The sequence below is a fragment of the Hypanus sabinus genome, chromosome 29 (assembly GCF_030144855.1).
Source record: "Hypanus sabinus isolate sHypSab1 chromosome 29, sHypSab1.hap1, whole genome shotgun sequence".
NCBI lineage: Eukaryota > Metazoa > Chordata > Chondrichthyes > Myliobatiformes > Dasyatidae > Hypanus > Hypanus sabinus.
The window spans coordinates 3,706,126-3,732,179 of NC_082734.1; the positions used below are offsets into that span (position 1 = coordinate 3,706,126).

Here is a 26,054-nt window from a genome sequence, read left to right on the forward strand (position 1 = left end):
TGATTTGAACTTTGAACACAATGTCCAGGCAAGGATTATTTGCAGATAGGGTGCAGACAGCCCTGATGAGAAATAGCTTCCTTTCACATCACAGATTCTTGGAGCCGTTTCAGAGGTGAGATAAGAGTAACAGAATGTTGTGAAACACAGCAACCAAGGGACAACTGCTTTACTAACTTCTAAGTATTATTGGTTGTCACCTTGTAGTTTTTATTGACTTTTAACACCCCTATTGTGAATGGTAATTGATCTTGCAAGTCAGGAATTCAAACATACATGGTTTATTAAATGGCCAATATCAATAACTGCTCTGTATAAAGAAGGAATTTCTCTGTTCAGACTTCAGAACAGTGGTGGGTGACAGGGGCCACGCTGTTCTCCTTGCGCACAAGTAAAATAAAGTATGCTTGAGGAATGAGTGTGAGTTTTCAGAGTCCAGTTAACCGGCAATGACAGGGAAGGTCTCTGCTGACTCTGCTGCCCCGCACCATGGGCAATCGGTCAAGGGATCAATTCCCACTGCTCTCTTCTCACCCTCCCTTCTCTCCGAGGGGTCTGAGCTCATCAGGTTTAGGAAGGACAGAGATTTGTTTTGGGTGTCCACCTATTCCGCCTTTTCCCCTCGTTCAATGGGCCATTGTCACTCCCTGTCCAGGTCCGTACACCTGTGTCCCGGGAAGGATAGAGATTTGTTTGGGCCCTCCCCCTTGTTCACTCCCTGTCCAGGTCCGTACACCTGTGTCCCGGGAAGGATACAGATTTGTTTGGGCCCTCCCCCTCATTCACTCCCTGTCCAGGTCCGTACACCTGTGTCCCGGGAAGGATAGAGATTTGTTTGGGCCCTTCCCCTTGTTCACTCCCTGTCCAGGTCCGTACACCTGTGTCCCGGGAAGGATAGAGATTTGTTTGGGCCCTCCCCCTCGTTCACTCCCTGTCCAGGTCCGTACACCTGTGTCCCGGGAAGGATAGAGATTTGTTTGGGCCCTCCCCCTCGTTCACTCCCTGTCCAGGTCCGTACACCTGTGTCCCGGGAAGGATAGAGATTTGTTTGGGCCCTTCCCCTCGTTCACTCCCTGTCCAGGTCCGTACACCTGTGTCCCGGGAAGGATACAGATTTGTTTGGGCCCTCCCCCTCGTTCACTCCCTGTCCAGGTCCGTACACCTGTGTCCCGGGAAGGATAGAGATTTGTTTGGGCCCTCCCCCTCGTTCACTCCCTGTCCAGGTCCGTACACCTGTGTCCCGGGAAGGATAGAGATTTGTTTGGGCCCTCCCCCTCGTTCACTCCCTGTCCAGGTCCGTACACCTGTGTCCCGGGAAGGATAGAGATTTGTTTGGGCCCTCCCCCTCGTTCACTCCATGTCCAGGTCCGTACACCTGTGTCCCGGGAAGGATAGAGATTTGTTTGGGCCCTTCCCCTCGTTCACTCCCTGTCCAGGTCCGTACACCTGTGTCCCGGGAAGGATAGAGATTTGTTTGGGCCCTCCCCCTCGTTCACTCCCTGTCCAGGTCCGTACACCTGTGTCCCAGGAAGACTCAACATCATCGGGAATGAAAGGCGAGGTCAAAATAATCTCTTGGGATCAGTGAGGTCTGAACAAACACTCAGTGATTATCTAACTGGGCTGAGGGAATCCCTTAAATATAAAACTCTCTCTCTCTCTGCCTTCCATAATCACAAGACCCTACAAGTTGATACGGACAGTATTGGCTTTGACTTTGGTGTACATGGGGTAAAATAGGATTTGCACCGTGTGTGCATGGAGATGGGGAATATGTGCAGATGCAACAGGCTGACATTGGGATATATACCGAGAGCATATGGGATATGTTCAATTGCAATATGGATACGGGTACACACAGGGATAAACGGGTGTTACATATGGGGAGGCTGCTGGATATGGAAGGTGTAACCAGGATCCACTTGGGGTCACACACAGGATTAGTCCATATGGTTACCAGGAATGGACAAGGGGTCATCAGGCTTCTTTGGTTATTGCACAGGGACGAACAAATGGGGCTCACTGGGCTGAGAAGGGGCACGCATGGAATGCCCGTGGGTCGCACCGCCTCACTGCAGCATGATATCGTTGAGGTTCTCCTGCAGCACCGTGTCCCTGACCGCCTGGAAGACAAAGCGGATGTTCTCAGTGTCCACCGCGGTGGTGAAATGGTGGAAGAGCGGCCGGCTGCGGTCCCTACGCTTGCTGCTGAAGCAGTTGAGGAGGTAGCGCTGGACGTCCCCGAGGTGGTGGGGCCGCCCCTGGAAGTCTGGGAAGTAGTCACCGATGTTCACCGTCTTTACCTTGGCCTCCAGCAGGTCCGTCTTGTTCAGGAAGAGGATGACGGAGACGCGGGTGAAGAGCTTGTTGTTGACAATGGTCTCGAAGATGTTCATGGACTCAACCAGACGGTTAGTGCACCCGTCCTCCAGCAACACCTGGTCGAACTCACTGGAGGACACCATGAAGAGGATGGAGGTGATGCCCTCAAAACAGAGGAACCACTTCTGCCTCTGGGAACGCTGGCCGCCCACATCCATCATCCGGAAGGTGATCCCCTTGATGAGGAAGTCATACTCCACGATGCCTTTAGTGGCCCTGCGAGCGAACAGGACATCCTGCTTGCTGGGGAGGTAGTTCTACAAGACAATGAGACATGCTTTTGGTTAATGTCAGCTCTGGACATGCTGGCCTTCCTGAAGGGGAACACACTGGAGGAACTCAACGGGTCAGGTAGCTTCTATGGAGGGGAGCAAACAGTGGACATTACCAGGAACGGAAAGGACAGGGACAGAACCTAGAATAAGAAGCTGGGGTTGAGGAGATGGAGTACAAACTGGGAGGTGTTAGGTGAGGGGGGAAGGTGTATGTGTGAGGTAAGGGGGGTGAAGTAAGAAGCTGGGAGGTGACAGGTGAGGGGGGAAGGTGTATGTGTGAGGTAAGGGGGGTGAAGTAAGAAGCTGGGAGGTGATAGGTGAGGGGGGAAGGTGTATGTGTGAGGTAAGGGGGGTGAAGTAAGAAGCTGGGAGGTGACAGGTGAGGGGGGAAGGTGTATGTGTGAGGTAAGGGGGGTGAAGTAAGAAGCTGGGAGGTGATAGGTGAGGGGGGAAGGTGTATGTGTGAGGTAAGGGGGGTGAAGTAAGAAGCTGGGAGGTGATAGGTGAGGGGGGAAGGTGTATGTGTGAGGTAAGGGGGGTGAAGTAAGAAGCTGGGAGTTGATAGGTGAGGGGGGGAAGGTGTATGTGTGAGGTAAGGGGGGGGTGAAGTAAGAAGCTGGGAGGTGATAGGTGAGGGGGGAAGGTGTATGTGTGAGGTAAGGGGGGTGAAGTAAGAAGCTGGGAGGTGATAGGTGAGGGGGGAAGGTGTATGTGTGAGGTAAGGGGGGGGTGGAGTAAGAAGCTGGGAGGTGATAGGTGAGGGGGGAAGGTGTATGTGTGAGGTAAGGGGGGGTGAAGTAAGAAGCTGGGAGGTGATAGGTGAGGGGGGAAGGTGTATGTGTGAGGTAAGGGGGGGTGAAGTAAGAAGCTGGGAGGTGATAGGTGAGGGGGAAGGTGTATGTGTGAGGTAAGGGGGGTGAAGTAAGAAGCTGGGAGGTGATAGGTGAGGGGGGAAGGTTATGTGTGAGGTAAGGGGGGTGAAGTAAGAAGCTGGGAGGTGATAGGTGAGGGGGGAAGGTGTATGTGTGAGGTAAGGGGGGTGAAGTAAGAAGCTGGGAGGTGATAGGTGAGGGGGGAAGGTGTATGTGTGAGGTAAGGGGGGGTGAAGTAAGAAGCTGGGAGGTGATAGGTGAGGGGGGGAAGGTGTATGTGAGGTAAGGGGGGGTGAAGTAAGAAGCTGGGAGGTGATAGGTGAGGGGGGAAGGTGTATGTGTGAGGTAAGGGGGGGTGAAGTAAGAAGCTGGGAGGTGATAGGTGAGGGGGGAAGGTGTATGTGTGAGGTAAGGGGGGGTGAAATAAGAAGCTGGGAGGTGATAGGTGAGGGGGGAAGGTGTATGTGTGAGGTAAGGGGGCTGAAGTAAGAAGCTGGGAGGTGATAGGTGAGGGGGGAAGGTGTATGTGAGGTAAGGAGGGGTGAAGTAAGAAGCTGGGAGGTGATAGGTGAGGGGGGGAAGGTGTATGTGAGGTAAGGGGGGGTGAAGTAAGAAGCTGGGAGGTGATAGGTGAGGGGGGGAAGGTGTATGTGAGGTAAGGGGGGGTGAAGAAGCTGGGAGGTGATAGGTGAGGGGGGGAAGGTGTATGTGAGGTAAGGGGGGGTGAAGTAAGAAGCTGGGAGGTGATAGGTGAGGGGGGGAAGGTGTATGTGAGGTAAGGGGGGGTGAAGTAAGAAGCTGGGAGGTGATAGGTGAGGGGGGGAAGGTGTATGTGTGAGGTAAGGGGGGGTGAAGTAAGAAGCTGGGAGGTGATAGGTGAGGGGGGGAAGGTGTATGTGTGAGGTAAGGGGGGGTGAAGTAAGAAGCTGGGAGGTGATAGGTGAGGGGGGAAGGTGTATGTGTGAGGTAAGGGGGGGTGAAGTAATAAGCTGGGAGGTGATAGGTGAGGGGGGGAAGGTGTATGTGTGAGGTAAGGGGGGGTGAAGTAATAAGCTGGGAGGTGATAGGTGGAAAAGGTAAAGGACTGAAGAAGAAGGAATCTGACAGGAGACACACAAGATTCTGCAGATGCTGGATATCTTGAGCAATGCGCAGAAAATGGTGGAGGAACACAGAGAGTCGGGCAGCACCCATGAAGGGGAATAGGCATTTCTGGTCGAGACCTTCATAACGATGAATGTTTATTCTCTCCATAGATACTGACCGACCAGCTGAGTCTCTCCAGCATTTGAGGCCTCTTTACGCAGAATTCCCCCTTTACATCAGGGAAGAGGGGTCGAGAGCGATGCATAGATAAGTACTGAGCTAAGAGATAAGTACTTTTATTTCTTCTTCCAAAGTGATTGACCACACAATTCCTGACACTGTATTCCATCTGCCACTTCTTTGCCCATTCTCCTGATCTGTCTAAATCCCTCTGTAGCCTCTCTACTTCCTCAAAACTACCTGCCCCTCGCCCTACCTTCCATTCACCGGCAAATGATACGTTTTGAAATCTTCGCAGACCTGGTCTATACATGTAGTATCTGGATGGTAAATGTTTGTAATAACCATACTATTTAGAAATGATGCTATTTTTAAATTGTCTTTTAAAAAATCTACGGTATTAAAATGCTTTATTTACTTCAATTGGCTGTACTTCTGTTAAGAAAAAAATAATGAATGCACGTAAATAAGCAACAGGATTCATCCTTTTTCCATGCAGAATGCCTGTAATTATTATTACTAATTCATTAATCAGTGATAATCTTGGCTCAAAATGATTATGACGCAAGAGAATTTTTTTTTAGAAGATTATCGCTAATTTGGGAGCACACTCTGAAAAAGGCCCATCACCCCTGTAAATGCGATAGCCAGAATTCTTCAGGAGATATAAGTGCCTAATGTTAGAGGTCGGCAGTTGAGAGAGGGCTGTGGAGAGAGCAGCAGTCAGATTGGTCTTAAATAGTCAGAATGAGATTGCGGGCCAAAGGGCCTACACTCTGCGCCGGGTGCGAAAGTGAGAGGAGATGCGCAGGGCATGTATTTTTACACAGAGGTGCCTGGGATGGGCTTCTGGTGAGAGGGGTGGAAGGAGATACGATAATGGTGTTTAAAAGGCTTTGAGATAGACACATGAATATGCGGCGAATGAAGGAATACAGATTCTGTACAGGCAGAAGAGAGCTAATTTAACATGTGTCATGCTCAGCGCTTACACAGTGGGCTGAAAGGCCTCGTTCTACGTGCTATGTACGTACCACGTTCCAAGTCTCTGCCTTCATGGGGATGCACCGGAAGTTTGCCCGCTGAGGGCAACTGTTGCAGTCCTGACTCTCTGGGTCACCCAGGGTGAACAGCAACCCCCCCACATGTTGCCTGGCTGAGCTGTGGGTTAATGCAACCGACACATTCACACAGCACCAGTGCGGAGACTCGAAAAAGAGTGGCAGCACTCACCAGCTGGCCGATTCGATCCAAGTTATCCAGGAAGTACTGTACCGATTCCGCCTGCCAGGGGAGAAAGGGAGACACAATGAAGGAGGGGGTGGGAATGGTTTATCAATGTCAAATTACCAGAGGAAAGCCTGTCTTGCACACACAAAATGCTGGAGGAACTCAGCAGGTCAGGCAGCATCTATGGAAATGGATAAACAGTCGATGTTTCGGGCCGAGGCCCTTCATTAGGACCGAGAAGGAAGGGGGAAGATGCCAGAATGCAAAGGTGGGGGGAGGGGAAGGAGGGTGGCTGGAAGGTGATAGGTGAGTGGGAAAGGTCAATTGGACTAGAATATAAGAACAAGGATGTAATGTTGAGGCTTTATAAAGCACTGGTGAAGCCTCACTTGGAGTACTGTAAGCGGTTTTGGGTTCCTTATCTAAGAAAGAATGTGCTGACTGGTGAACTACATATACCTGTCTGGACACGTCCCCCCCCGCTGACTGCTCCTTTGGCTCCTCCCACGGACCCCGGTATAAAGGCGATTGGAGGCACTGCTCCCCCCTCAGTCTCCAGGATGTTGTTTGGTGGTCTCTTGCAGCTAATAAAAGCCTATCGTTCGCCTCCCGTCTCCGAGAGTTGTTGATGGTGCATCACTGACACTGGAGAGGGTTCAGGGGAGGTTCACAAAAATGATCGCAGGATTGAAAGTCTCGTCATATGAGGAACGCTTGATTCCAGTATTCACTGGAATTCCGAAGAAAGGTGGGGGAGGATCTCATAGAAACCTACCGAGTGTTGAAAGGCCTCGATGGAGTGGATGTGTTTCCTACGGTGTGAGAGTCTAGGACCAGAGGACGCAGCTTCAGAATAGAGGGGTGTCCTTTTAGAACGGAGATGAGGAGGAACTTGTTTAGCCAGAGAGTGGTGAATCTGTGGAACCTCCGGCCGCTGTGGAGGCCAAGTCACTGGGTGACTCACAGAAACATAGAAAACCTACAGCACAATACAGGCCCTTTGGCCCAACCTATCTAGACCTTAGAAATTACTAGACTTACCCATAGCCCTCTATTTTTCTGAGCTCCATGTACCCATCCAAAAGCCTCTTAACAGACCCTATCGTATCCGCCTCCACCACCGTTACCGGCAGCCCATTCCACGCACTCACCACTCTCTGAGTAAAAAACTTACCCCTGACATCTCCTCTGTACCTACTCCCCAGCACCTTAAACCTGTGTCCTCTTGTAGCAACCATTCCAGCCCTGGGGAAAAAGCCTCTGACTATCCACACGATCAATGCCTCTCATCATCTTATACACCTCCGTCAGGTCACCTCTCATCCTCCGTCGCTCCAGGGAGAAAAGGCCGAGTTCACTCAACCTATTCTCATAAGGCAGGATATATAGCTGGATGTTCCATCTGGTTAGATATTCTACCTGTTTAGATAGTCCACCTATTAGATAGTCCACCCAGTTCGATAGTCCACCTATTAGATATTCCACCTTGAGCTTACACAAGACTTCCTTGTAGGGGAACTAGGAATTAAGATAGAGGTAAACCATTGGATAGGTGTTCCACAAATCAAAAGCGTTCCAGTGAAGAAGCCGTGCCAAAGGCAAAGTTTGAGGAGACTTGGTATGTCACTGATGTACCGTGGAGAGGATTCTGACTGGCTGCATCACCGTGTGGTCTGGGGGCTCCAGTGCACAGGACTGAAAGAGGTTGTCGAGGGTGATTGACTCAGCCGGTTCCATCACCGGCACAAGCCTTGCCACAGACTTGTTTCAGGTCAGAGGGTGTAATGTTTAAATGAAACATCAACTGCCCATTCCCATCAAGAACATCTTCAAGAGGTGGTGCGTCAAGGAGGCAGATTCCATCGTTAAGGACCCTCACCGCCCGGGCCATGATCTCTTCTCATTTCTGTGGGGAGGAGGTACAGGAGTCTGAAGATCCACACTGAACGTTTCAAGAACAGCTTCTTCCCCTCCACCATCAGATTTCTGAACGGTCCATGAAACTATGAGGGGTCTCAGCCGGAATCGTTGACTGTTTGTTCCTTTCCTCTGATGCTTCCTGACCTCTGCTGTTTTGCTTGCGTCACACTAACTCACTTTTGCACTATTTATTTAGAGATTCGGTGCAGAATGGGCCCTCCCTCCAAGTCATGCGGCCTTGTCTGACCACAGCCTAACCATTTACCGTTCACAGTGACCAATCAGTGACCGGGAGGAAACTAGCGCACTCGGAGGCACCCCACCCACACACTCATCAGAAGGAATATACAAACTTGCCTTCAGAGGCTGATGAAATTGAACTCTGAACTCCGACGCCCCGAGCTTTCACAGCGCTGCACTAACTGCCAGGCTACCGTGGTGCCCCACGAATCCCTTCGTAAATTAATTTTTTATGTCTTGCAGGTGTACTGGTGCAAATTTCACGGCACACGTCAGTGACAATAAACGTGATTCTCATTCAAAGCAGCTGCCCAGTGGCCGTTTGGTCGCTCAGGTGTCCCACACTGCACGCAGTGAGTGTAGGCCTCCTGCTCCAGAGTTGCATCTCCTGAGTGGCAGGCTGCTGTGGGAGGATGGAGCAAAGACTCTCGAGGGAAATATCGCTTTGAAGGGGAGCGGAGGGGAGAAGAATATGGCTGGTGGTGGAGTTGTTTTCTAGATCATTTTCTAGGGGAGAGATGAAGCCACCGGGTATAATTAAAGTGGAAATTGATAGGCTCTTGTTTAGAAAAGGCATGAAAGGATACAGGGAGGAGAATGAGGTTGAGGGATAATAAATCAGCCATAATTGAAGGGCAGAGCAGACTTGATGGGCCAAATGGCCCAATTCTGCTCCTATGTCTTATGGTCGCCAACCTTGCTATGCACTCTGGGAGTTGTAGTCTGACCACAAAGGATTCACTGCCAGTAACGGCCGCCTCCATTGCAGCAGAAATGTCTGGCTAATTTTATTTTGTTTTTGTTTGGACGAGAAATAAATTGAGTCTGACTGGAATAACAAGGCATTCTTTGCAGCATTCTTTAGAAGAAAGTCACTGGTTTGGCAAACGTGGAGTCAGCAGCTGATTTTATCGTGAGCCAATTAGCTGGGCTCCTTCCTGTTTTCCCCTCATCAGCGAGGCGGCCCTCTCGGACTCACTGCTGGGAATGGCTCGTTACTCACTGGTCCAGAGGGTTGGATTTATTGGTTTAATCCCACCCACCAAAGCACTGAACTGGCAGAACAGATCTCTGCATGTGTTACCTTCAAGGCTGGATGCTCACTCAGCGGCCACTTTATTAGGCACACCTCATTATGCAAATATCTCATCAGCCAATCACGTGGCAGCACCTCAACGTATGAAAGCATGCAGACAAGGTCAAGAGGTTCAGTTGTTGTTCAGACTGAACATCAAACCGAGGAAGAAATGTCTACCTCTGCTTCTCATAATCTTGGAACCCTCTCTCAGATCTCCCCTCAGCCTCAGCCACTCCAGAGTCAACAACACAAGTTTGTCCAACCGCTTCTTTGGCACTTGCTCTCGAATCCAGGTAACCTTTATCTGAAATTCAAACTTTGGAGAAGAGACTGAGAACCAGAGCCTTAGGCTTCGCTCCAAGTACTACAAGTACAATGAATCACAGTGGCAGCTGTTAACCAGAGAAACTTTGCCACATATTTTGTCTGGGTGGAGCAACACTTCATATTCCATCTGGATAACCTCCAAACTGATGTCAACATTGATTTTTCTAGCTTCTGGTAATTTTTCTCTCCCCCCCCTTTTCTTTTTTAATATTCCCCCTTCTGGTTCCTTTCTCACCCTTTCTCTTCTCCTCATCTTCCTCTCACCTCCCTCTGGTGCCCCTCCTCTTTCCCTTTCTCCTGTGGTCCACTGTCATCTCCTATCAGAGTCCTTCTTCAAAGTTCAAAGTGGACTTATTGTCAAAGTAAACATTCAGTGCATCACCATACACAACCCTGAGATTCATTTTCTAGCAGGCGTTCGAAGCAGACCAGCGAAGTACAACAGAATTGATGGAAAATTACACACAATTACACACAAAATCACCCAATGCAAATACAGGACTCTGCAAAGTCTCCGTACGTATATACAGCAAGGGTGTCCAAAACTTTTGCACAGTACTGTACTAATTTTATGTATTGCATTGTACTGCTGTGGCAAAAAACACAATTTCATAACGTGAGTGATGATAAACCTGATATGGATTTCTAGTGTGGACTAAGAGTGGGAAGGGGGGGCAGGGAGAGAGGAATCGTGGTTGGGAAAAAAGGAAGGGAGAGGAGAAGGAGTGGGAAGCACCAGAGAGACATCCTATGATGATCAATAAACCGATTGTTTGGAATCAATTGACTTTGCCTGGTGTCTCAGGGCTGCCCCCACCCCGGCACTCCGTCTCTGCCACCCCTCCCACAGCGCTCCACCCTCGCCACTCCCCCCCACCCCTCCCACAGCGCTCCACCCACTCCACTCCCCCCCCCCACCCCGGCACTCCGTCTCTGCCACCCCTCCCACAGTGCTCCACCCACTCCACTCCCCCCCCACCCCGGCACTCCGTCTCTGCCACCCCTCCCACAGTGCTCCACCCTCGCCACTCCCCCCCACCCCTCCCACAGTGCTCCACCCACTCCACTCCCCCCCCACCCCTCCCACAGTGCTCCACCCACTCCACTCCCCCCCCCCACCCCGGCACTCCGTCTCTGCCACCCCTCCCACAGTGCTCCACCCACTCCACTCCCCCCCCCACCCCTCCCACAGTGCTCCACCCACTCCACTCCCCCCCCCCACCCCGGCACTCCGTCACTGCCACCCCTCCCACAGTGCTCCACCCACTCCACTCCCCCCCCCACCCCGGCACTCCGTCTCTGCCACCCCTCCCACAGTGCTCCACCCTCGCCACTCCCCCCCACCCCTCCCACAGTGCTCCACCCACTCCACTCCCCCCCCCCACCCTGGCACTCCTTCTCTGCCACCCCTTCCACAGCACTCCACCCACTCCACTCCCCACCCCACCCTGGCACTCCTTCTCTGCCACCCCTCCCACAGCGCTCCACCCTCGCCACTACCCCCCCCACCCCTCCCACAGCGCTCCACCCACTCTACTCCCCCCCACCCCTCCCACAGCGCTCCACCCTCACCACTCCCCCCCACCCCTCCCACAGCGCTCCACCCTCGCCAGTCCCCCCCACCCCTCCCACAGCGCTCCACCCTCGCCACTACCCCCTACCCCTCCCACAGCGCTCCACCCTCGCCACTCCCCCCCACCCCTCCCACAGCGCTCCACCCTCGCCAGTCCCCCCCACCCCTCCCACAGCGCTCCACCCTTGCCAGTCCCCCCCCACCCCTCCCACAGCGCTCCACCCTTGCCAGTCCCCCCCCACCCCTCCCACAGCGCTCCACCCTTGCCACTCCCCCCCACCCCTCCCACAGCGCTCCACCCTCGTCAGTCCCCCCCCACCCCTCCCACAGCACTCCACCCTCGCCACTCCCCCCCACCCCTCCCACAGCGCTCCACCCACTCCACTCCCCCCCCACCCCGGCACTCCGTCTCTGCCACCCCTTCCACAGCACTCCACCCACTCCACTCCCCCACCACCCTGGCACTCCTTCTCTGCCACCCCTCCCACAGCGCTCCACCCTCGCCTCTAACCCCCCCACCCCTCCCACAGCGCTCCACCCACTCCACTCCCCCCCACCCCTCCCACAGCGCTCCACCCACTCCACTCCCCCCCCACCCTGGCACTCCTTCTCTGCCACCCCTCCCACAGCGCTCCACCCTCGCCACTCCCCCCCCACCCCTCCCACAGCGCTCCACCCTCGCCACTACCCCCCCCACAGCGCTCCACCCACTCTACTCCCCCCACCCCTCCCACAGCGCTCCACTCTCGCCAGTCCCCCCCACCCCTCCCACAGCGCTCCACCCTCGCCAGCCCCCCCCACCCCCTCCCACAGCGCTCCACCCTCGCCAGCCCCCCACCCCTCCCACAGCGCTCCACCCTCGCCACTACCCCCCCACCCCTCCCACAGCGCTCCACCCTCGCCACTCCCCCCCCACCCCTCCCACAGCGCTCCACCCTCGCCAGTCCCCCCACCCCTCCCACAGCGCTCCACCCACTCCACTACCCCCCCACCCCAGCACTCCTTCTCTGCCACCCCTCCCACAGCGCTCCACCCTCGCCACTCCCCCCCCACCCCTCCCACAGCGCTCCACCCTCGCCACTACCCCCCCCACAGCGCTCCACCCACTCTACTCCCCCCACCCCTCCCACAGCGCTCCACTCTCGCCAGTCCCCCCCACCCCTCCCACAGCGCTCCACCCTCGCCAGCCCCCCCACCCCCTCCCACAGCGCTCCACCCTCGCCAGCCCCCCACCCCTCCCACAGCGCTCCACCCTCGCCACTACCCCCCCACCCCTCCCACAGCGCTCCACCCTCGCCACTCCCCCCCCACCCCTCCCACAGCGCTCCACCCTCGCCAGTCCCCCCACCCCTCCCACAGCGCTCCACCCACTCCACTACCCCCCCACCCCAGCACTCCTTCTCTGCCACCCCTCCCACAGCGCCCCACCCTCGCCACTCCCCCCCACCCCTCCCACAACGCTCCACCCTCGCCAGTCCCCCCCCACCCCTCCCACAGCGCTCCACCCACTCCACTCCCCCCCCCCACCCCGGCACTCCGTCTCTGCCACCCCTCCCACAGTGCTCCACCCACCCCACTCCCCCCCCACCCCGGCACTCCGTCTCTGCCACCCCTCCCACAGTGCTCCACCCTCGCCACTCCCCCCCACCCCTCCCACAGCGCTCCACCCTCGCCAGTCCCCCCCACCCCTCCCACAGCGCTCCACCCTTGCCAGTCCCCCCCCACCCCTCCCACAGCGCTCCACCCTTGCCAGTCCCCCCCCACCCCTCCCACAGCGCTCCACCCTTGCCACTCCCCCCCACCCCTCCCACAGCGCTCCACCCTCGTCAGTCCCCCCCCCACCCCTCCCACAGCACTCCACCCTCGCCACTCCCCCCACCCCTCCCACAGCGCTCCACCCACTCCACTCCCCCCCACCCCTCCCACAGCGCTCCACCCTCGCCAGTCCCCCCCACCCCTCCCACAGCGCTCCACCATTGCCAGTCCCCGCCCACCCCTCCCACAGCGCTCCACCCTTGCCAGTCCCCCCCCACCCCTCCCACAGCGCTCCACCCTTGCCACTCCCCCCCCACCCCTCCCACAGCGCTCCACCCTTGCCACTCCCCCCCACCCCTCCCACAGCGCTCCTCCCTCGTCAGTCCCCCCCCACCCCTCCCACAGCACTCCACCCTCGCCACTCCCCCACCACCCTGGCACTCCGTCTCTGCCACCCCTTCCACTGCACTCCACCCACTCCACTCCCCCACCACCCTGGCACTCCTTCTCTGCCACCCCTCCCACAGCGCTCCACCCTCGCCTCTAACCCCCCCACCCCTCCCACAGCGCTCCACCCACTCCACTCCCCCCCACCCCTCCCACAGCGCTCCACCCACTCCACTCCCCCCCCACCCTGGCACTCCTTCTCTGCCACCCCTCCCACAGCGCTCCACCCTCGCCACTCCCCCCCCACCCCTCCCACAGCGCTCCACCCTCGCCACTACCCCCCCCACAGTGCTCCACCCTCGCCACTCCCCCCCACCCCTCCCACAGCGCTCCACCCACTCCACTCCCCCCCCACCCCGGCACTCCGTCTCTGCCACCCCTTCCACAGCACTCCACCCACTCCACTCCCCCACCACCCTGGCACTCCTTCTCTGCCACCCCTCCCACAGCGCTCCACCCTCGCCACTCCCCCCCCACCCCTCCCACAGCGCTCCACCCTCGTCAGTCCCCCCCCACCCCTCCCACAGCACTCCACCCTCGCCACTCCCCCCCACCCCTCCCACAGCGCTCCACCCTCGCCAGTCCCCCCCACCCCTCCCACAGCACTCCACCCTCGCCACTCCCCCCCCACCCCTCCCACAGCGCTCCACCCTCGCCAGTCCCCCCCCACCCCTCCCACAGCGCTCCACCCACTCCACTCCCCCCCACCCCTCCCACAGCGCTCCACCCACTCCACTCCCCCCCCACCCTGGCACTCCTTCTCTGCCACCCCTCCCACAGCGCTCCACCCTCGCCACTCCCCCCCCACCCCTCCCACAGCGCTCCACCCTCGCCACTACCCCCCTCACAGTGCTCCACCCTCGCCACTCCCCCCCACCCCTCCCACAGCGCTCCACCCACTCCACTCCCCCCCACCCCTCCCACAGCGCTCCACCCTCGCCAGTCCCCCCCACCCCTCCCACAGCGCTCCACCATTGCCAGTCCCCCCCACCCCTCCCACAGCGCTCCACCCTTGCCAGTCCCCCCCCACCCCTCCCACAGCGCTCCACCCTTGCCACTCCCCCCCACCCCTCCCACAGCGCTCCACCCTCGTCAGTCCCCCCCCACCCCTCCCACAGCACTCCACCCTCGCCACTCCCCCCCACCCCTCCCACAGCGCTCCACCCACTCCACTCCCCCCCCACCCCGGCACTCCGTCTCTGCCACCCCTTCCACAGCACTCCACCCACTCCACTCCCCCACCACCCTGGCACTCCTTCTCTGCCACCCCTCCCACAGCGCTCCACCCTCGCCTCTAACCCCCCCACCCCTCCCACAGCGCTCCACCCACTCCACTCCCCCCCACCCCTCCCACAGCGCTCCACCCACTCCACTCCCCCCCACCCCTCCCACAGCGCTCCACCCACTCCACTCCCCCCCCACCCTGGCACTCCTTCTCTGCCACCCCTCCCACAGCGCTCCACCCTCGCCACTCCCCCCCCACCCCTCCCACAGCGCTCCACCCTCGACACTACCCCCCCCACAGTGCTCCACCCACTCTACTCCCCCCACCCCTCCCACAGCGCTCCACTCTCGCCAGTCCCCCCCACCCCTCCCACAGCGCTCCACCCTCGCCAGTCCCCCCCACCCCTCCCACAGCGCTCCACCCTCGCCAGTCCCCCCCACCCCTCCCACAGCGCTCCACCCTCGCCAGCCCCCCCCACCCCTCCCACAGCGCTCCACCCTCGCCAGCCCCCCCACCCCTCCCACAGCGCTCCACCCTCGCCACTACCCCCCCACCCCTCCCACAGCGCTCCACCCTCGCCACTCCCCCCCCACCCCTCCCACAGCGCTCCACCCTCGCCAGTCCCCCCCACCCCTCCCACAGCGCTCCACCCACTCCACTACCCCCCCACCCCAGCACTCCTTCTCTGCCACCCCTCCCACAGCGCTCCACCCTCGCCAGTCCCCCCCACCCCTCCCACAGCGCTCCACCCACTCCACTACCCCCCCACCCCAGCACTCCTTCTCTGCCACCCCTCCCACAGCGCTCCACCCACTCCACTCCCCCCCCCCACCCCGGCACTCCGTCTCTGCCACCCCTCCCACAGTGCTCCACCCACTCCACTCCCCCCCCACCCCGGCACTCCGTCTCTGCCGCCCCTCCCACAGTGCTCCACCCTCGCCACTCCCCCCACCCCTCCCACAGTGCTCCACCCACTCCACTCCCCCCCCACCCTGGCACTCCTTCTCTGCCACCCCTCCCACAGCGCTCCACCCACTCTACTCCCCCCACCCCTCCCACAGCGCTCCACCCTCGCCACTCCCCCCACCCCTCCCACAGCGCTCCACCCTCGCCACTACCCCCCCACCCCTCCCACAGTGCTCCACCCACTCTACTCCCCCCCACCCCTCCCACAGCGCTCCACCCACTCTACTCCCCCCACCCCTCCCACAGCGCTCCACCCTCGCCACTCCCCCCCCACCCCTCCCACAGCGCTCCACCCTCGCCAGTCCCCCCCACCCCTCCCACAGCGCTCCACCCTCGCCAGTCCCCCCCACCCCTCCCACAGCGCTCCACCCTCGCCAGCCCCCCCCACCCCTCCCACAGCGCTCCACCCTCGCCAGTCCGCCCCCACCCCTCCCACAGCGCTCCACCCTCGCCAGTCCGCCCCCACCCCCCCACAGCGCTCCACCCTCACCACTACCCCCCCCACCCCTCCCACAGCGCTCCACCCACTCTACTCCCCCCCACCCCTCCCACAGCGCTCCACCCACTCCACTCCCCCCCACCCCTCCCACAGCGCTCCACCCTCGCCAGTCCCCCCCACCCCTCCCACAGCGCTCCTCCCTCGCCAGTCCCCCCCACCCCTCCCACAGCGCTCCTCCCTCGCCAGTCCCCCCCCACCTCTCCCACAGCGCTCCACCCTCGCCAGTCCCCCCCCACCCCTCCCACAGCGCTCCACCCTCGCCAGTCCCCCCCCACCCCTCCCACAGCGCTCCACCCTCGCCACTACCCCCCCCACTCCACTCCCACAGCGCTCCACCCTCGCCACTACCCCCCACCCCTCCCACAGCGCTCCACCCTCGCCACTACTCCCCCCACCCCTCCCACAGCGCTCCACCCTCGCCACTACCCCCCCCACTCCACTCCCACAGCGCTCCACCCTCGCCACTACCCCCCACCCCTCCCACAGCGCTCCACCCTCGCCACTACCCCCCACCCCTCCCACAGCGCTCCACCCTCACCAGTCCCCCCCACCCCTCCCACAGCGCTCCACCCACTCCACTCCCCCCCCCCCACCCCGGCACTCCTTCTCTGCCACCCCTCCCACAGTGCTCCACCCTCGCCAGCCCCCCCCACCCCTCCCACAGCGCTCCACCCTCGCCACTACCCCCCCCACCCCTCCCACAGCGCTCCACCCTCGCCACTACCCCCCCCACCCCTCCCACAGTGCTCCACCCTCGCCAGCCCCCCCCACCCCTCCCACAGCGCTCCACCCTCGCCACTACCCCCCCCACCCCTCCCACAGTGCTCCACCCTCGCCAGCCCCCCCACCCCTCCCACAGCGCTCCACCCTCGCCACTACCCCCCCCACCCCTCCCACAGCGCTCCACCCTCGCCACTCCCCCCCACCCCTCCCACAGCGCTCCACCCTCGCCAGTCCCCCCCACCCCTCCCACAACGCTCCACCCTCGCCAGTCCCCCCCACCCCTCCCACAGCGCTCCACCCTCGCCACTACCCCCCCCACCCCTCCCACAGCGCTCCACCCTCGCCACTACCCCCCCCACCCCTCCCACAGCGCTCCACCCTCGCCAGCCCCCCCACCCCTCCCACAGCGCTCCACCCTCGCCAGCCCCCCCCACCCCTCCCACAGCGCTCCACCCTCGCCAGTCCCCCCCCACCCCTCCCACAGCGCTCCACCCTCGCCAGCCCCCCCCACCCCTCCCACAGCGCTCAACCCTCGCCAGCCCCCCCCACCCCTCCCACAGCGCTCCACCCTCGCCAGCCCCCCCCACCCCTCCCACAGCGCTCCACCCTCGCCAGCCCCCCCCACCCCTCCCACAGCGCTCCACCCTCGCCAGTCCCCCCCACCCCTCCCACAGCGCTCCTCCCTCGCCAGTCCCCCCCACCCCTCCCACAGCGCTCCACCCTCGCCAGCCCCAGCCTCCTTTGCTCTCGCCAGGTTTGCAAACCCGCTCTCGGCTCCACATCGTAAACCAGAGTGCAAAATGAAAGAAGAAACCATAATGTGAAAAAAATGAGTAATGCCGAGAACACGAGTTTAAAGTCTCTGAAAGCGAGTCCATTGGTTGTGGAATCAATTCAGTGTTGAGGCGAATGACACTATCCACGCTGTTCAGGGTGGTGTGGTGGAACCTGGTGCAGCATGATCTGCATGGAGGAGGGGTCCTTGAGGACGGAGGCTGCTTTCTTATGGCAGTGCTCCTTGTAGATGTGCTCAGCGGTGGGACAGTCTTTCCTCTGGTGGACTGGGCTGTCTTCACTGCTTCTTGCAGGTCTTTCCATAGAAGAGTACAGCACAGGAACAGGCCCTTCGGCCCACAATATTGTACTGAACCAGCTAAAAAGCAAATCAAAAACAACCAAACACTAATCTCTCCTCCCTATACCATGTCCATACCCCTCCATCTTCCTCACATCCACGTGCCTCTCTAAACGTCTCCTAAAAGCCTCTAATGTGTTTGCCTCTACCACCATCCCAGGGAGTACAGTCCTGGCATCCACCCCTCTGAGTAAAAAACTTACCCCTCACATCCCCCTTTGAACCTACCCCCCCCCACCTTCAATGCAAGGCCACTGGTAACCCCAGGAAACAGATACTCCCTATCTACTCTATCTATGCCTCTCAAAATGTTATAAACCTCGATCAGATCTCCCCTCAGTCTCCATTGCTCCAGAGAAAACAACTCAAGTTTGTCCAGCCTCTTGTAATAGCACATGCCCTCTTAACCAGACAACATCCTGGTAAACCTCTTCTGCGCCCTCTCTAAAGCCTCAACAGCCTTCCTACAGTGGAGCAACTAGAACTGTCTGCAATACTCCAGATGACTCCTAACCAGAGTGTTATAAGAAGAAGAAGAAGAAAGCCCTTAACTCTGAGTGGAGTCATCGGGACAACGACATGGCGTTTCTTTAGCAGGCTTTCGTGTTTCCGAGGCCATGTTTCTAGCTCGACGCTCGACCCAGCACAGACGGAAAGCGTGTAAGGGAGCCGGCTGGATTCAAACTCTCATCCTTCGCTCCGAGGCCCAGCACAGACGGAAAGCGTGCAAGGGAGCCGGCTGGATTCGAACTCTCATCCTTCGCTCCTAGGCCCAGCACAGACGGAAAGCGTGCAAGGGAGCCGGCTGGATTCGAACTCAGGAGCCTTCGCTCTGAAGTCCAGTGCTGATGCCAATACGCCACCTGCTGGCCAGTTTTATAAAGTTGCAACATAACCCCTTGACTTTTGAACCCCATGCCTCGACTAATAAAAGGATGCATTCCATAAGGGATCTTAACCACCCTATTGACCTGTGTAGCCATTTTCTAGGAGCTATGAGCTTGGATCCCAAGATCTTGCCCTTCACAGTGCACTGTCTCCTTGCATTCGCCTAACCAGACTTGAGTACAACACCAACCCAGAGGCTGTGTACAAGAGGGCCTCTACTTCCTGAGGAGTCCGAAGTCCTTTGGAGTACGCAGGCCTCTCTTTCACCTGTTCTACCAGTCTGCTGTCACCAGTACAATCTTCTATGTGGTGGTGTGCTGGGGTAATGGCATCAACACGGGTGATGTCAATAGGCTCAATAAACTGGTTAGAAAGGCTGGCTCTGTTATAGGAGTCAAACCGGACGCACTGGAGGCTGTGGTAGAACAAAGGGCCCTCCAGAAAACCCTGGCACTTCTAGACAATGTTTCTCACCCTCTGCATGATACCTTGGCTGAACAGAGGAACACTTTTGGTAATAGACTAAGACAACTGTGCTGCTGCAAAGAGCGTTATATGAGGTCATTCTTACCCCTGGCATTAGGCTCTATAATGAGTCAACCTATAACCGGGGAAGTGATGACTACCCTCCTGTTAGACTGTTTGTGGTATCTTATTTTTTATTTTTTCTTACTTATCTTCTAATATTTGTATATTTGTCTATCTGTGCACTTGTAATGCCACCATGATACTGTAATTTCCTTTGGGATCAGTAAAGTATCTGTCTATCTATTTATCTATACGCAAGCCAGTTCTGAATCCAAGCATCCATTTCACCGTGGATCCCGGGCCTCTTAGTCTTCTGGTTTAGCCACACGTGAGGAACTTTGGCACTGTCCTACCCTCATCAATCTCTCTAGATACCATGTCAAAAAACTCAATCGAGTTGGTAAGACATGACCTGCCTTACATAAAATCATGCTGGCTCTCCCTGATTAGGTCAGGGGTTTCCAAATACTCGTATATCCTGTCCCTATGAATTTCCCTACAATTGACGTGAGACTCACCGGTCTATAGTTCCCAGGATTTTTCTTTATTCCCTTCTTAAATAGAGGTACAACATAAGCCACTCGTCAGTCCTCACCTAGAGGGGACATGAAGATACTAGTCAATGCCCCAGTAATCTCATCTCGTGCCTCCCTCAATAACCTGGCGTAAATCCCATCAGGCCCTGGGGTTTTATCTACCTTCTACCTTTAGAAGGCCCAACACTTCCTCCTCCTTGACTTCTAAATGCCTCAACATACTTATAGACTCTGCTGATCTCCTGGTCCTCCGTATCCTTTTCCTTGTAAAATACTGGAGCAAAGAACTCACGAAGTATCTCACTCACATTGTCCACATCCAAGCAAATGTTCCTGCCGTTATCTTTGACTGGTCCCACCCTCTCCCTAGTTATCTTTTTGCCCTTGATGTTTGTATGGAATGCCTCCCGATTCACCTTAATCCTCCTGGCCAAGGACTTTTCATGACTCCTCCTGGCTTTCCTTTCTCGAGTCCTTTTCTGGCTTCTTTATGTGCCTCATTTGCTTTGTTTGTTACAGACTTCTCCTTTCTCTTCTTGACTAAATTCATCACCTCTTTGGTCATCCAAGGTTCTCTAATCTTTCCATCCTTGTCCTTCCTTCTAACAGGAACATACCTTTCCTGTACTCTGTGCAATTGATCCTCCACCCTCCACACGTCTGATGTGGACTTCCCAGAAAAAAATGTGTTCCCAGTTAACTCCTTTTAGTTTCTGTCTAATATGCTCATAATTTATCCTACTCCAATTTAAAACTCTGCAGCAAGGACCATACCTATGCTTATCTGTTGCTATCCTGAAAGTTAAGGAGTTGTGGTCACTGTTCCCTAACTGACCACCCACTGAAAGGTCAGTCGTCCGGCCAGGCTGATTACCCAACACCAGGCCCAGGTCCAGTAGACATTGATGTTTCCATACCAGGCCATGACGCAACCAGTCAGTATCCTCTCCACAATGCATCTATAGGAGTTGGTCAAACTTTTAGAAGACATGCTGAATCTGTGCAAACTTTTTAAGAAAAGAGAGGTGCTGCTGTGCCTTCTCTGATAAAATAACACCAAAGGGCAGATCCTCTGACATGGTAACACCTTCTTCAGCCCCTTTCTTCTTCCATCTATCAACTATCAGCTTCTTTCTTCATCCCCACCTTCCCCCTCATCAGGTCTCACCTAACACCTTCTTCTTCTGGCTACTGCCCTCTTCCAGTCCAGTCCTGACGAAGGGTCTCCACCTGAAACATTGACGGTTCATTCCCCTCCACAGACGCTGCCTGACCTGCCGAGTTCCTCCAGCATTTTGTGTGTGTATTACTCAAGATTTCCAGCATCTGCAGAATCTCTTGTTTACCAATCCCACCAAGGCTTCCCCTCTGCCGTCAGATTTCCTAACGGTCAGTGTAGCCCGTGATTGCTACTGTGCTATTTATTGTTGTAACTTATAGTACTTCTGATGCCTTGCATTGTCCTGCTGCCACAAAACAACATTTCCTCGCACATTCCAAAGCAATATAGGTTAAGGTTAGTAAATCGTGGGCATGCTCGGAAACCGGCACAGTTGTCACCGACTTGATTTGTTGCAAATGGTGCATTTCACTGCGTTTCGATGTACAAGTGACAAATAAAGCCAACCTTTATCTGTGTTTTTTTTGGAGGATCAATCTTTGATTGCATTCATACCTGAGACTGAGAGGCTCCTGGACATTAGGAGTGTTCCAGGATGCAGGGATTGGTTAGGAGGTAAAAGACCACCCATTGTCTTGCAGGCAGGCTCTTGAGGTACCCAACCCTCATGGTCTTATAAAGAACAACTCACATTTCATTGGCTTTTGAAGGGGAGGCTCTGTGAAGATGGACATGTCTAGCGACCAATGCATGAATGTGGGAGGGTGGAGCAATCAGAACAGGAAGCAATGCGATGGAACATCTGGGCACCTGCCCATGTGGAGTTGGCAACTCTACCGGGTCTCGAAGAGGAAGATCTTCGACGGTGCATGTAGGGAGTAATGTGAATGAGAGAAGAAGGACAGCTATGTGATGACACGGGCTGGCTTGATAGATATAGGCTGAGAGCAGGGAAATGAGATGAGCTTAGTTGGGAATCCTGCTGAACGTCGACCAGAAGCAGACGGGCCAAGGGGCTTGTTTCCATACTACATAACTCTACGAATGATAGAAGATCAGAGGACCTCCAACATGAGTTCACATTCCTTGTCACCAGCCCCTTACTGGTGTCCACTTTATCCCAGAGATGGTCAGCGACGATCATGGCGAAAGGTTTCACCAGGACACGGAGAAACAGTATCAGAATCCATCAATACTGGCTGATTATTGTTGGACACTTAAGCAAGAAGCCTCAGACGCTGAGTACAAATGAAAATCATCAACAAAACATTTTTAGCTTTGCAGAACTATTGCAAAGCATTAGCTCCGTTGTGCGATTAAACACAATAGATTCAATAAAAGTTAACTTCTTGTTTCTCTAAATTCTGCCAGGATACCAGTCTAAAATTACATTTGTGTTCAGTTTCTACTGGTCTATTATAAACAAAAAAAAAACATTCTGAGGCAGCAACGGTTTTGAAAAAAATTGTTGTCGAGTGCAATCTTGTGCCATATAAAATTTACCACAGTTTTCAAGAGTTTGCATCCTGTCTGGTCTGTATACAACTTCAGATTCACACAAATAGGATCAACTCGATTCATTTTGTGGACAATTAATAGCAGAGAAAATGTTGACTTTGTCTCTGCATACTTTCCTTGAGAGTATATTTGTGGTTCAATTTTCTAAGGGCAATGGCTCCATATACCAACTCCACTGATAATACATCACCTTTAAAATCCGTGTTAATTTTTTGGAATAACTACTGACAGTAAGATCTTAAGATATAGGAGCAGAATTAAGTCGAGTCTGTTCCACCATTTCATCATGGCTGATCCATTTCCTTCTCAGCCTCAATCTCCTGCCTTCTCCCCGTATTCCTTCACACCCTGACTAATCAAGAATCTATCAACCTTTGCCTTAAATATACCCAATGACATGGTCTCCACAGCCACCTGTGCCAATGAATTCCACAGATTCACCCCTTTCTGGCTAAAGAAATTCCTCCTCATCTCCATTCTAAACAGATGCACTCTATCCAGAGGCTGTGTCTTCTGACCTTAGACTCCCTCACCACAGGGTAATTCCTCTCCACATCCACTCTGTTGAGGCCTTTCAACATTTGATGGATTTCAGAGGCCACCCCTCATTCTTCTGAGTACAGGCCCAGACTCATAAAATGCTCTTCATATGACAATAATACACACACACACAAAAGACCGGCAGAACACAGAAGGTCAGGCAGCATCTATCGAAATTAATAAATAATCGATGCTTCAGGCTTAGATCCTTCATCAGGACTGGAAAGGAATGGAGGAAGAAGTCAGAATGTGGGGGGGGGGGGGGAGGACAAGCTCGAAGGTGATAGGTGAAGGCAAGTGGGTGGGGGGACCTGGGAGGTGATAAGTGTAAAGGGCAAATGGCTGGAGAAGAAGGAATCTGAGAGGAGAGGAGAGTGAGAGTGGGAGGAGGGGCACCGGGGGAGGTGATAGGCAGATGAGGAGGAGTGGGGAATAGAAGAGGGAAGGGGTGAGGAAAAATTACTGGAAGGAGAAAATGATGTTCATGTGTTCAGGTTGCAGGCTATCTAGTTGGAGCATGAGATGTTGCCCCTCCAACCTGAGAGTGGCCTCATCGTGGCAGTAAAGGCAAGTCCATACAAGTGTGAATGGAGGGAACTGAGGAGGTTGTTGTACCTGTTTCTGAGAATGGATTGGTGGCTATTCAAGTTCTTGTACAAACAGAGGAAATGAGTCCGTAATTATCCAGGAGATAGAGCTTTCCTGCTTATCTAAACAGATGGTCACTGCCCTAGCTGAGAACCCTGATCAGACTGCAGGGAGATAGAAAGTTGCTGGGACTGCCATCTCTCTTTCTGAAGGCTTTGTCTATTTATTGTCCTGAGGGTACCCTCATCCTAGAGTCAAAGACTTGATGGAACGATGACACTGCTGGTCTGGTATAGCCAAGTGCCAAGTGAGCCAATCCTTGAGCTATGAGGGTAGTTGTTCCTTCAGGAGAAGGACGTGTATGTGGTGTAGGAACACTGGCCACCTTCCTTACGGATCTCTGCTGGGATCCCATCAGCACTAGTGGCTTTGCCAATCTTCAGGCCCTTGATGGCATCGTTGGCATCTTTCATACGGCAGCCATCGATAGACAACCCCTTAGGAGGAAATCATCTCGACTCGAGTGATAGCGCTGCCATACGTGACAACAAGCCCCTCCTCTCCCAGATGACGCCTGTCACAAAGTTTCCTGAGGAACACTCGTAGTGATTTGATCTGCATGGTTTGTGGGAGCACTATCACGCATGAAAACCAGCCACACCACATCCGTGATGACCATTACAACTCTAAGTCACCCAGTGGGGTGAAACTCTCAGTTCTGGTGACCCACATTCAATCCTGACTTCCGGTGCTCTCTGTGCGGAGTTTGCACGCTCTCCAGGAAAACTGCTTGCTTGGGTCTCCTCCCACGTCCCGGGGTGGCACGGTTAGAATAAAGCTGTTGATACAATTATTTTGTGGTTTACATTTGTAATTGACTTAGATCACTTTGCAGAGATCTGTTTTCAGTTTAATGTGAAAGGGTCTTTTACTGGTGATCAATGCCAAAAAAGGCCAAATTAAATCAACTGTGATTTAATGTTGTAGAGCAGTGAAGACTTCCAAGTGGGGGGAGTATATTTTCTATAGAAACCTAGAATGTATGTATAAATAACGTGCACACTTGTGTTTGTGTGTATATATGCTGCAGTGAGGACAGACACGAGGGGTAGTCATTTTCAACCGAGATGCATGGAAACTTCTCAATCTAATAGGATAGGTCTTACCCTAGAACATCTTCCACCATTTGCAAGCCATTTGTGGGAACTTCTTCCCACAGAAGGTGATGAACCTCAGGGATTCTTGACCCCAGAGAGACATGGAGTCTGGATCACATCTTCTTCTTTCAGACTATCTTTATATTTTATTGCAACTTACAGTATTTTTTTAATGTCTTGCACTGTACTGCAACCTCAAAAACAACAAATTCTGCTCGCTCCTCCATGATGTTTGTTTGGCTCTGCACTGAACTGAGGCTGAGGCCTGCTCCGCAGTTCGTGTCTGCGGACTCACTTTTGTTTTTAAAGTTATCGCCTTACTTTTATTAATTGCACAATTTGTGTTTTTCTCTCTCTCTGCACATTGAATGTTTGACTGTTTTTTTAATGAGTTATTTTGGGTTTCTTTGTTTCGTGGCTGCCTGTTGGGAGATGAATCTCAAGGTTGTACAATGTGTACATGCTTTGATAATAAATGTACTTTGAACTTTGAAAGTTCATGAGGCTATACATCAGTGTTAATAAACCTGATTCTGATTTGGGGATAGTTAAGAAGGAGGCAGATAAATGTTTGAAAAGCTCGGGGAACTGGGCTGATGACGAGGTGAATCCAGTGGCAGATCAGCCATAGTCACATCGAATTGTGGGACAGCTTTGAGGGGCTGATGACCTGTTCCTATTTTCTTGGGACCTTTCTCAACACGGAGGCCATTTGGTCCTTCAAGTTATGTAACTGCACCCCTTCTCCTTAACTCCCTGTATCCGCACAGCTTACTCCCTGGATATTGTGGATTTGGATTGTGGACTGTCCCTACACTTCACACTGCCTCAGTTAAGCAGCCAGCGTAATCGAAGATCCCACCCACCTTGGACATCCTCTCTTCTCCCCTCTCCCACTGGGCACAAGATACAAAAGCCTGATATCATGTACCACCAGTATCTAAGGCAGTTTCTATCAGACGCTTGAATAGACCTTGATGGACTCTTGGCCACGCTATCTACCTTGTAATGATCTCGCACTTTATCGTTCTCCTGCACCGCACTCTCTCAGTCGCTTTCTCACTTCATTCTGCATTTCTATTGTTTTACCTTATTCTAGCTCAATGCATAATGATTTAAACTGGATAAACACGCTTTTCAATGTATCATGCAACAATAATAACCAAGACCCTCATACTGTGGAGAGAAGTCTGTCAGAAACACAGGCCCAACCCCCCACCCACTTCCCCAAACACACCGACCTTTCCTCTCAGCTGCACAGGCCAC

At 55.1% G+C, this 26,054-nt stretch overlaps 1 protein-coding gene across 1 annotated transcript in view; it reads right to left on the reverse strand.

Annotated features, from left to right (window-relative positions):
- Window positions 1-204: 204 nt before the first annotated feature.
- LOC132382731 (guanine nucleotide-binding protein subunit alpha-12-like) overlaps window positions 205-26,054 on the reverse strand; it is a 26,887-nt gene continuing 1,037 nt past the window's right edge. The window contains exons 2-4 of the mRNA XM_059953181.1: window positions 26,030-26,049; window positions 6,029-6,079; window positions 205-2,639 (exon numbers count right to left, since the gene is read on the reverse strand). Coding sequence (XP_059809164.1) covers window positions 2,070-2,639; window positions 6,029-6,079; window positions 26,030-26,049 — 641 coding nt within the window. The 3' untranslated portion in view covers window positions 205-2,069. The remainder of the gene's footprint in view (window positions 2,640-6,028; window positions 6,080-26,029; window positions 26,050-26,054) is intronic.